General features: G+C 38.2%; 1 protein-coding gene across 1 annotated transcript in view; it reads right to left on the bottom strand.

Annotated features, from left to right (window-relative positions):
* Window positions 1–7,258: 7,258 nt before the first annotated feature.
* The window catches only part of oca2 (oculocutaneous albinism II), a 128,354-nt gene continuing 122,573 nt past the window's right edge, over window positions 7,259–13,039 (bottom strand). Inside the window, exon 24 of the mRNA XM_036570734.1 lies at window positions 7,259–7,947. Coding sequence (XP_036426627.1) covers window positions 7,860–7,947 — 88 coding nt within the window. The 3' untranslated portion in view covers window positions 7,259–7,859. The remainder of the gene's footprint in view (window positions 7,948–13,039) is intronic.

Genomic DNA, 13,039 nt, shown 5'->3' with positions numbered 1-13,039 from the left:
GATGATGAAACTTCCTGCTGAACATGTAACATGGAATATTCCAAAGCCCAGTCTCCATCCAAGACAACAGTGAGGAACAACCAGAGTGGAGGACTTTGTTTACAGCTGTCTGGCCAACATGGCAGAGAGGAAGATATTCAGATGTAAGTAAAAATGCTTTCGTTTCTGAATTTAACTGCATTTAAGCTTATGTATGCCTGTTATCTTAATTGTGCCACTGCAGATAAGCAAGTCGTTCTTTTAAAAAGTGTCTTTATACATTAAGTGAAAATAGCATTAACCACACAGTCTGGCTATTTGCACTGACTCCTCCTAGTAATTCATGTGACAATAGCACACCAGCACTGGAAGAAGCTGTGTTCAAAGGAGAAGAGGAGAACAGGATTATTTGACGTTATATAACCAGAGTGCAGTTTTTCATTTACTACTCAGAAAACAGTATATGTAAAACTTAAATCTAACATTAAAAGTTGCTAAAAGTTCAATAGGGTTATCTCTGGACAGTAGAATGACGCTGGTTGGTACAGAGTAGTGGATAACAACACTGCCATGCACATATGTTTGATTCTCCGCCTAGGCAAAAACAGCATACTATTTCCAGCAACAGTCCTTGAGCAGAGCTCCTAATACATGAGTGATAAATGGGAAATCTCTCTACTTTTTGCTGGTTAATATTACTCTATATAACCCTAGAGTAACAGATGTGCTACAGTCTGTAAGTGTAAATCTACAAAGTGCACCTATATGGTGTTTCTGATAAAAATGGCCATCGATTTCAGTTAAAAATGGATCTGTGAAAACCCTCAAGGTTTTTGCCCAATAAATCTGCATATTACTGATGTCAGCAAAGTGTAGACTTTGAGGAGGTCCATTTGGGACTGAGCTCAAATATTTCTTTGGGACTGGACGAATGTGTTCAGGTAACAGGGTTGAGTGGATGTTATTGGATGTGACAAAATCTTCCATAACCAGTTTTCATAACTCATGAAAAAGAATGATTCAAGCACAAGATGTTAAACGGATTCACACATTAATGCAATAACAAGACTTTTGAAGCATTTTAATGACTATATTTCAATGTGTAGTGTAGTTATAATGGACAAGGACAGGCAAAACATTTGCTGCAGTTTAGTGAAGGTTTTGAATTATTTACTGTAACATGCACTGGGTTTGTTGTGTAGAACATTTTACCTATGTTTACAATGTATTTTCATCTTTACACACATATTTGTAAATGCAATATCAATGGGACACAAATGTGCCAAGCCTCCATAGAGGTTAATGGACAGGGGGGCTAAGCCTGTACTAGGGGGGTGTGGGGGCACAGTTCCCTAAGATAATTTTTTAATGGCCCCAATATGTTTATAATGCACTTTTACAGGAACAACAGCCAGAAAATGTGAAGTACATCAGCCGTGTTAAGTATATCAAAAACGGTGGATCTGTCTCTTCATAGTTTGTATTAAGCTCAGAGTCAGTATAACAAACCAGTATAACAGACACTATATCCATTCAGTTACAACAGACACAGATCAAGCAAATGTACAGAAGTCAAGCAGTGCTACCTCCTGTCTCATAGATAAGCTGCAAGGTCCGAAATATATTATTCAAACACACAGATTGTAGATCAGCCTCAGCTGATGCAATCAGAATGATTTTGCTCTGTAGGCATGTTTAATAAGTTCAAGGTCATGGTCACAAGCATAGTTTTTCATTTATGTTAAATTAAATTCAGCATTAATTTTAATCAAAAGCCTTGACAACTCCCCCTCGCTTTCTTCTTGATCACTAACCTCCATCAGATCTGCTCTTTCAGTCCTGTCAGTCTCCTTCAGCTTCTTTCTCTCCCTCTCTACCTGTGTTTAGTAACACATTAATTTTATTAAACTCAGATTTATTTTTTACTCAAAATTTATTTAAACTCAAAGAAAAATGATCAATCAATTTAATTTTTTTGTTTGTTTGTTTTACAGGTAAAAATCTTCTCATCTGACTAGCCTCTTAATTTCTATCTACAGGTTGAGGAATTGAGGGATATAAAACTGTGCTATGTTGACCTTTTCACACAAAACTGAATCAGCTTCGTGTTTGAGTGCTCCACCTTAAATCCAGCAGCTACCTTCATTCTGGCGCCTCGCAGCGGAAAACTCGAACAGGAATCTGGCGAATAGGGAGAAAACCCAGCCTCGTCCTTTTCACTGCCATTAACAATACTGTAAAAAACAATATATGGCAAATACTGGAGAAATCTAAAGATAAAGACCATGGAAAAGTGCAAATGACATTATTTCTATCCTCCTTGTTCATTCATTCTCGCACTCACTATGAAGTGAAGTTGAACCTTTATGGGTTAAACTGGGTAAACTAGTTGCCATGCCAGCTAGCTAGTTAGCTAGCTAATGTTAGTGTTAGCCTAACCGCTTTCTTTACCTCACTTAGACCCGAAGTTAGCTAGCTAGCTAACTACAGTTAGCTTGCTAGACTTAACAAGCAACCAAGAAACAGATATCCAGGTATAACGTTACTGACCATATATTGCCACAAGTCCGTATTGTAGGTGGATATATTCACTCTGTTTCACACGGTTTCACTCTGTATATTATACATTTGGAATAAAGTATAATGTTTATTTTAGTGAGCTTTTAGACAAAACCCTGTCTTCTGCTCGGTTACCGATTACTTCGCAGTGCATGAACAGAGACCCGCCCCCAGGTCTGATATAATTGGCTTACTACGTATGAGGTCTGATATGATTGGTCGAACGTTAGTCAATCAGTAGCGGCAGCGCTGCATTAGAGCAGCAGCAGCAGCGCCTCCCCCAGGTCACACCCTGCTATTACAGTATACTGTGAAAGGGAATGAACTATAGATGACAGAAGTGGGGTCTAAATGACGTTTAAAATTGACCTAGCAACGCATATGGTGCCAAAGCTACGTTACTGAACTGAAGATTTATAAAGTATAACATTCCTCCAAAAGTAGAGTTCCACCGCTCCTACACAATACTGAAACAGATTTAGCAGTGCGATGAACTACAGTTAAGTTCTGTTGAGAATGTTTAGGCATTTACACACCATTCTGCTTGACTGCTCCATTTCCCAGCATTAGCACTGACATTTCATGGCTGCTGGAGTCACTCAAGTTATTTCTACTTTCCCCTGCCTCTGACTTCAGAACTGCAAGCAACCATTCTCTTCCTCTTAGGTCTGTCTCATCGAACACAAAGGTGAACAGGCCTGTGTCTAGGAAATTAGAGTGAAAGAGTGCTATGAAAAGACCTACACTAATTGGAAGTAAATTTCAATTACAGTCCCATATTGGGCAGAGCATTAGATCTTACAATTGCACATTTCTATGCACAGGCAAATTCGCTCCTTTTGAACGCATTAACATTGGCTCCAGGGACAGATGTTAATTTTGGTCCTGGGAACACATTTTTATGCTTTTCTGGAAAATGTCTGAAATGATTCACTTTGTCAAAATATATTAGAAAAAAATTTAAAGATGGACTCTTACATCTAAATAACTTCCATTAGCCCATTTGGGCTTCTACTGTCTATGCCTTCACATTTATTACCTTTGTGAGTTGTTGATTCATAGTGCAGACAACAGCTGATATTGTAATGAACTGATCACAGAGTATTCATGAGCTTCTTATATTCAGTCTTGAGTTCTTCTAAAGGTCTGAAGTTTCAGTTGGAGTCAGAGTCATGGTTTCCCTTACAGGTGAGCAGATGAGATCTTTTAGCCATAAAAAGATAACACAATCTACAACACGCAATGTACAAGCATTCACAGTATTGTGGAAAAGTCAGAGACCACCCTTTCATTTATTTCATTTTCAGGTCAAATGGACCAGCAAGTACAAGTTATCCATCAACAGCTTCTTTGTTTGATATGCAAATTTTCTTCTCTTTTGCCTAATTTCCCTCAGTCTCTTGACAAGCTACACATCCTTTCAGACTCACAGTGTTGAGCTGTCTTCTTAAAGTAAAAGGATGGACAGAAACACCTGTGGATTTTTTCAGATGTAAAGCAAAAGTGGAGCTTGTTTCTCTCCTCTCTCTCAAAGATGAAAACTTTAAGTACTGTTTATCTGATGGTGCCAGTTTTGGTGGTCTACCAGGTCTTGCATGGTTGTTGGGAGTCCCATTTTTTCTCAGTATCTTTTAATCACTTTTTGAAAAATCTTTTTTTTTCACTTATTTCCTTTGACTTTCCCCTTCCTTATGCAAGAGGAGTATCTTATATCTAAGCTGCTCAGGACTATCTACTGAAAAAAGGAAGAAGTTGTAGTTAATGGCTAATTTGACTGGAAATTGAACAAATGAAAGGTGGTCTCTGCCTTTTGCACTGAACTGTATATGTAAAACTGGAATCTAATAAACAAAACGTGAATGTGTTCATTGAATGAAAAAACACTGATACACTGATATACTTGATACAGTATATATGGCCTTTACTTTCAGTGATTGTCAGTTCCAGGACATGATTACAGAGTAAAACAGTAGATTAGATGACCATTCTTTACAACAGGGCTTATCCATTTGGCAACATGGGGGCACAGGGCACCTCTATATGGCTATTCTCAAATACAAGGTGTGAAAAGGTAACTAATAGCAATTGAACATAAAATACTTTAAAATAATTAAATTGAAGTGAGGGGTTATTAACAGTCATCCATGTCTTTCATTAATACAGTGAAAAGTAGTTCAAAGTTGTTCATGATGCTAGAGTTAAAAATACTTCAAAGAACACAAGAGTACATCATCTGCAGATCATTTTATCACCATCTGTTAATTGATTAGAGTGGTGGGATGGTACTAGAATTAGCTAAAAGAGCACTCATACAGGGACTGATTTCACTGATTAAACAGTCAGTCGAGCTTATTTGCATTCTTTCATTAAAATGGGAAATTTACGATTTTTAAAAAGATTTTAACTACATGTTTACACTCTCAGAATGAATGTGGAATTTCATTACAACACGAGCACCTGGTGCTTACAGCCAGTGAGGATTTCACTGACTGTTACTAGGTCAGTGATAGAATAGCTCAGAGGGAAAGATCAAGATGGATGGACAAGAATGCTGGCAAAAGCTCAGTGAACATAGAAACTGTAGCACACTCACACTCTTAGGATAAATTGTCTGTAGCAACTCTAAACAAACGGGCAGATTTACTAAGAGAGGCACTAGCAATCTACCAACACTTGGTTGGATTGGATTGGTTGGATTATCTACTGAGAACTTCAATGAAAAAGGAACAAAGGCACTATATAACCACATCGTTGGTTTACATGTATGAAAGGCTGTTTCCGGCAGACAGAAGAAATAAGTTTTTATCCTTTTCTGTTTTAAGTTTAAACGGTGACTCATTAGGTCAAAATAATTACTTATTTCCTAAATATTTTGACTTACTAAGTCAGAATTATGACCAAATTGACAAAAATGAGTTATTAGTGATCCAGACAGTTGTTATTCCAACATAAATAAGAATATTTTATGTAATACATAAGAAATTTGAGGAAAAAGGTAATTATTTCAACTTTCTGCTGAGCTTGAGTTCCATGCCGATTATGTTAGGAAAGTGTTTGATGATGTAAAATTCCTGTTTAATTTCTCTCAGCACATCCAGGTCATTTGGGATGATTTTGAAGTGTAACCTCTTTGGTACATGCAGTGCTTCAAAAGATCGCTGTGACAGTGCTGCCACAGAAACCACTGATATGTTGCTTTAGTAATGCAGGAACTGCACAGCCAAAGAGTCACAATTTGTGCTTTTAACATTTGTTTGGAAAAGTGTCAGATAATTATTTAGGCAAACCTGCTCTTTGATGAGTGCTGTATAAAATAGCCGTTTAAAACCTTGTTTTTTGTAAACTATTCGGTTTTAGGTTTTGTTATTTCTGTCATCAGATTAAGAATAACATGACATGACAAGCGTTTACAATGGTTTTTTTTCCATCAACAATAAATAACTGTTTTTGAAAAAGCTCTTTTCTCTCTGCGCACAAGCCATGGCAGTCATGTTAACATCAAAAATAAAACTTTTCACAGGTGCTGAACAGCACACAGTCAGTAATTCAACAGTCTTGGTAAACCAGAGTGGGTGCTTCATTATAATAATCTCCTCCTAGTAGTTTGTGAGGGAAGCTCCTGTAATTGTACACTACATGTCCAAAAGTTTGTAGACACCTGCTCATTCAACATTTCTTCTGAAATCAATGGTATATATAGAGAGTTTGCTGCAGTAACAGCCTCTACTCTTCTGGAAAGGCTGTACACACTCGTGAGATCAAGTACTGATGTTGGATGATGAGTTCTGGATCATAAATGCCATTCCAACTCATCCCAAAGGAGAACACAGTTCCACTGCTCCACAGCCCAATGCTGGTGGGCCTTTATACCCTTCTAGGCTTGGCATTGGGCATGTTGGCCTTAGGATCACGCACAGCTGCTCAAGAGCATCCCATTCAATCTGTGTGTTTTATTTTTATACTAATGCTGTTTGCTATCTGGTGTCGACCAGAAGAGGATGGGTTCCCCTTTTGAGTCTTGATTCCTCAAGGTTTCTTCCTCTTGCTCTTAGGTAGTTTTTCCTTGCCACTGTCGCCATTGGTGACGCTCATGGCGGCTTGGACCCGGATTTTTCTGTAAAGCTGTTTTGTGACAACACCTGTTGTAAAAAGCACTATATAAATAACCTTTTACTTGACTTGACTGTGTGTGCTTAGTTGAGCACCTGCGTCAGCAGTGGGTGCACCTTAAAGTAGCTGAATTCACTAATTACAAGAGATGTCTGGATACTTGTGGGCATATAGTGTATGCAATGAGGCAAAAGCACAAAAGAACACCGACTACCCTATGGGTCTTAGTATGGACGCTAAACTGCTACTGCATCTATTCAGTAAACTGCAACAGCCATTTTTTAATGTAAGAGGTTGTGGCGGCGCAAACTTTGCCCCAAAGTGTGCTACAATTTCCCATGTTGAATTACATTTTTGCCAACATTCTGTAAAGCATGTCAATCAGTATCAAACCGGTGCTCTGATAGAACTCATCTATGGATGGAGCATGGATAGGTCAGTTAATGTATGTCTTTAGAAGTCCTTGACTGGAATGATGAAGTGTGTGTGTGGGGTGTGTGTGTGTGTGTGTGTGGGTTGTTAAATGTGAGTTGATGTGGGTAGATAAAGGGTTGATGATCACTGCACTAGACTGTGAACATATACATTAGTTACATGAGCTGGATTAACAAGGTCCATCATTGTGAATGTAAATGAAATTTGAATTTACTTAATGAAATGAAATGGAACATGATTCATGACAGATCTGGAAGGACTGGAAAATTTGGTTATTAGTTGGACAGGCACACATGAATATCCCTTTCATCAGATGTTACAGTGCCTGACAAATACATCTAACTGAAATGTATCAATAAATACAGTTTTATGGCCACATAAAATCATATAAACAGAACTACAGTGTCTTAACAATAAAGAATAAGGAATCTTCTGGTTGGTTGTTTTTTTGACAAATGTAAACAAACTTAGCAAAACTCCTCACTAAAAATGGCAATAGCACCACAGTGGAATACACTACTACCCCTAGCCCTTAAGCAGGTGCAGGCGTTCCCTTGTTTGAATGTTTTATCACACCTTCACAGCATGACGCATGGGCCGTAAGCGCTTGATCGGCGCTGATCACCGCCATCCATTAGGCTGAGTCTGTCATCCCCCAAAGTCAGATCCACTGTCACTTATAGCTCACTCGCACACACAGATTATCTCACTCTCACTCTCTCTCGCTGTCTCTCACACACACAGAGTCTCTTTGGCTGGCGGTACAGATGGCAGATTTAGGTGTTCCAGCCCAGTCCGACGTGAGTTGCCAGCAGGTAGCACATGGCTATCGTACATGTCATCAGCATCATGGGGAAGCCCAACCTGTGAAAGGTAAAGATGATAAGGTCAATTACAATTAAGCCTGCAGATAACTTCATTATATTAGCACGGAACCATATGGAAACTTCAAGCATGATTAGCGCACACAGCAGGCAAAATAAGGAATTTCATACATCCAGGCCACCAGAGGTCACTAGAGTTTATGTCACAAAACGAAAAAGCCAAACCAGGCATTACCCCCAAGTCGAATATTACTTGATTGCTTCACATTTACCGTTTGATGTTGCAGTATTAACCTGTGATAACAAAAGCACGGTAATTCTCTCTATAAGATTACGGAAACAAGTGGACAAAGTCTATTGGAAACAAAATTCATAAACTTCTAGGGATGAGTCCAAATATTTAAATATCTATGAATATTTAAATATCAGTGCGGATCCTGTGGAATACGTTTTGGCCTGTTTACTCCAAAGAATATAAAGCCTACTGCAGCCACCTAAAAGCTGCAGAAGAAGGAGCTCTGCACTGCATTCTCTGGTTCTGGGAAGCAGACAGACATAGTACATAGCTATGTCACAGCTATAGCACATAGTAAGCATTGCAGAAAAGCGCCAACAAATAGCTTGAGTTTATTTTAAACTCAACTCATATAGATTGTAGGTGAAAAACGATCTGTCATTTGTCAGTTTATCGTTCAGACTTTAGATTGACCCCACTTTTGGTGTACATTTCAAGCCACACATCATTTACTCTAGATTTAAGATAAGATAATCCTTTATTTGTCATAGACTGAATGTCGAATGAAAATGTCTCACTGTGTATTTCAAAATGCAATTATATAAATACATTTGAATATAACAGCAATACAGAAATAATGACTTTAGAATTCTCAGCTTCTGAAGATGAATACATTTTAAAACACAGAATGACATTCTAGCTCTAAGAGTCTTCTGAGAGTCTTCCACAGATTATACTTCATGCAAGAACATGCTTACAGTGTGGCTCTTTGGCATCATCGTGCAGAACTCATCCCAAGCATGGAAGCCACCACCATGACACAGAGCCAATTTGTAGCCCTGACTCTCACACACAAACACACTCGGTCACAGTCACTTGTTACTCTATCACGTTGGTCATGCTCGTCATCAGAGTGGGCTGCAGAATCTCAGACACCCACCGTGGATGTGAGATCTGCACAGTACCATCACAGAGTCATGAGCCCTGCCAAAGCAATCAAAGTGGCTATTTATCACACAGGATGATTTGTCAAGATCCATAGAATAGAGCGATGACTTCACCTGCAATGCCCCACTTTCACTCAGTCTCCTTTAATCATGCCAGAAGCAGGTTCCTCACATAATACCATGTTATAAATGTATATTTATAACATGTTGGCTGTTGTGATGTCCAATGCTTTAGGCAGTTGTATTTATACTATCTCTCCTATAATGAACCTGTACTGTAGTTCTTGATGTAATACCACATACATTTATTTAACTTAACTCATAGAATCCCCTGTTATTGCTGGTGATAAGAAACGTACGGTGTAATTGAATATTAATTATTTCTCCTAGCTTACTGAAACAAGCAGAGAAATTCTGCTTAACATTCAAACCTTTCAATTCATACTACATTTGTATTGTAAAAGTTATTGCATATGGTCTTATATTATGGAAAAAAACATCCTTTACAAATCTGTTGATACAGAATGTAAATTCAATGTCAATGTAATTCATTATGTAACTATATAATTAATCATATAATTGTGCAATTAAAAATAAAGTGCAACAAAAAAAAACAGTAAGCCTCGACTTATAAAGGTATGTATATGGTATAGATTTCTAATCAATCAGTTCTCATCAAAAATCTCATGATCTGATCCACTTATTTTAAGAACAAACAGTGATTGGATAGATATAGTAAATAAGAAAATAAAAAGCCTCTAGATTTAACTGATGATAGTAAAAAACTACAATTTGAACTATAACCTCTTGCTGTGGCCTTGCTTGCAATATCAGGCTGTTGATTTCTGAAGCAGGAGCGCATCAACAGGCTGATCTGTGATGAGGCTGGGGTGAATCAATAACCTGAGCCCATATCCTTGCATGCTAGCTGGTACAGCTTTTTCCATTATGACTTATAATTCATCCATTACCTCCTGTGCTCCCCAGCTCTATCTGTCTCTGACTCTCTATTGTGTGAATAGCGCCAATCTGAACAGTAGGAGTCCTGGCAGCCTCCCACTGAGGAGCACGCTTGGCATATTACCCGCTTCATTGAAATGATATTAAAGTCTGGATCTCTCTGCATTAACAGTATTTCAAAGGCTGAGGATGCAGCAGGCATCCACTATGCATCCTCCTCCCCATTCGGTTTAAGCTGCTTTCCTCCTCTCGTGAATGGCCATCCACTCTCAGAAGCATGCTGACGGCCTTTTATATACTCTGTGATAGAAATGTCCATCTGGAGAGAGGCATTACCAGTGTAATTACAACAGGGCCCTGGTCATAATCTCTGCTCTCCATCATCACCCATCAGTGCCCTTTTGACCCAAAGATCACCACCCAGCGCCCACACATCTGCACATGTGCTGGAGTCCACTGATCAAAGACATAGAATAAAGAACACATTAGTGTACAATGAAAACCAGTACAAATTATGTCAGAAACTATGAAGAAACAGATAATCGCCTCTTAAAATGCTAAGATTAAAACACCTACCATTAAAATCCCAGAATTTAACACCATTATTCAGTAAAATCTCCACTGTTGGATTAACACCTTAAGTGTTGGATTAATAATAACACTGCTCGTTTAAGTCCAGTTGGACACAAATGAAATGATCTACCTCCGAGGTCCCTCGTGGTTCTCTTCTAGGCACCATTATATTCCATTTTGTTTATTTATCTCTTACTTGTAGCTCATTGTGTTCATAAATAGAAGAGCATACATTGTACAATAATTTGAATTTGATTCAGCTGTACTGTTTGCATGTTCTTGTTTTCGAGGAAAGAAAAATTACCCTTAATATTTTTGCCTTTCGTTAACATTGACAAGAATAAAAACTTCAAAAGAAGCAGACTTCAACTTGTTCATACAGAATATTAATCGAATGTAAATGTAATTCATTATGTAATTAACTTTGAAAATATATGCAAATATAAAATAACCTTTAAACAGTAAAGTAAAACAACAGCAATAACTCTACACTTCCAAGAGTCAACACTGGAGACTTTACTGTGTGGCAGTGAGCGAGCAGAAGTCTGGTTGTTTTATCAGTTGCCAAAGTCAGAGCAGCAACCCAGTTTATTCAGAGTAAATCTCAGGCCTCTCTCTCTCCATTCTGCTCTATGAAATTTTAATGATCTCTGTTTTGTTTACATCAGCTGATATAAAAGCAGTTGGGGCCTATGGCCTAAACAGGGAGTCTGGCAGAATGGTATCTTAGAGTGCAATGAGTAATGGAGTTTGTGAGAGCAAGGTGCACTTGTGAGCTTGAAGGCCTTGGACATCCATTTAAGCTCAGCACACACATTTACAAGCCCAGCGGACGGTGCTTGAGTGCACAGGATGCAACGGAAGATTTGGTGGAAAGAGTGGCTAGATCAGTATAGCAAGTTCTGAGCAAGAGCAAATGGAAGGCAGAACAGGCGAGTGGGTGAAGGCTATAGAGAGAGAACACAGGATGAGATCAAGGAGAGAGGGAATGGTGGAGGAGGAGAGTGAACAGATTGTGCTGTGAGCAAGAAAGTGGTGGGGTGATACTGAGCCTGATATCCCGATGAAATACTGAATGGCCAAAAGGCAAACAAATAAGGGTGTAATATAACACTATGTTCTGTATCTGTTTCTGTATCTGTTTTGTGCTCAAAATACCTAAACCTAACATGAATATACAGAAAGTTTCAAGTTGTTTCCTAAAGATCAAAACTGAAGGACCTGCTAAGTCAAAAAAATAAACTGCATCCAGTCAAGTAAGCAGTATTAAACCCAGTATGGTAAGACTTGCAGCTGAAGCCAATGACAATTTAGAAAATCATTTACTCTTTCAGGTGTAAATAAAGTCACTATTACATCACCAGGAAGTGAACTAGAAAGGTATGTTGATGTGTCGATCGCTATTTTTAGAATTATTACTCTGTAAAGAGTTTGTTTTAAGGTGACATAACGTTGTTGTCAAAGAAAAACCTCCTATCTCCATTTTTTTGTCATTTTTCAGTTTTTGTCATAATGTGAAAGTGCCTCATCTCCTTTACATTGTGTGTAAAATTCATGATGAATGGACCAAGAGAAATGGCCCATAATGACTTGGAAAAACGTCTGGTTCCATTGACTTACATTAAAAGTAAAGTGTGTTTTTTCCTTCTCCTGTAAAGTTACCATTCTGGAGATACGAGGTTCTTTGAACAACAGCAATAAGCTAGTTAGGACGCTAACTAATGCTATTAGCATTCATGCTGGCCTCTGCAAAACGACTGTTTATCATTTTTTTACTCCTTTGACAGAGAACAGTATAATCATTGCTTGATTCCGCACAGATAGACATTTATGTGAGTGTGTGCGTGTGTGTGTGCGGTGCAGTATATCAGTCAATAAGTTTAGCTACCTAGCAAGCAAAGTAGCTAATGAGCCAAATTTGATGCTTTAAAGATGCTTTAAAACATGGATTGCGGTTATAATGATAGTTCCAGCTTTCTCTCAAGCAGGTGAACAATGAACTAGAACTAGAACCGAAAGTTACATTAGTTCCTGTTTTGGTCTGTTCTTGTTTTTGAATGTGCAGTATAGAAACACCCTTATAATGTGAATGTTTCTTTGATGAACCCTGTAATAAAATATATGGCAGGTTCATAATCAGTCTCTATGGCCAAAAATGAACCAAACCAATTCGTGAAGTTATCAACCTGGGAAGACCGGTTTAAAAATAACTGCCAACTTGGACCATAACAACTTTAGTAGCATAACAAAATTTCTATACTGACACTGTTGTCTCACAATGTCTAGCTTGTCAAACTGTGAATATTCAGATTTATACAATAACTGAGTATTTGATATTTCAGCACAAGACCACTGTCTAATATATTAGTTCATTAATTCTCATGATTAGTATAAAATGCTGTTGTACCATTGCAGCG

Source organism: Colossoma macropomum, unplaced genomic scaffold, assembly GCF_904425465.1.
Source record: "Colossoma macropomum unplaced genomic scaffold, Colossoma_macropomum, whole genome shotgun sequence".
NCBI lineage: Eukaryota > Metazoa > Chordata > Actinopteri > Characiformes > Serrasalmidae > Colossoma > Colossoma macropomum.
Note: the sequence above shows the minus strand (reverse complement) of the source record. Positions and strands in the feature narration are given on the sequence as shown.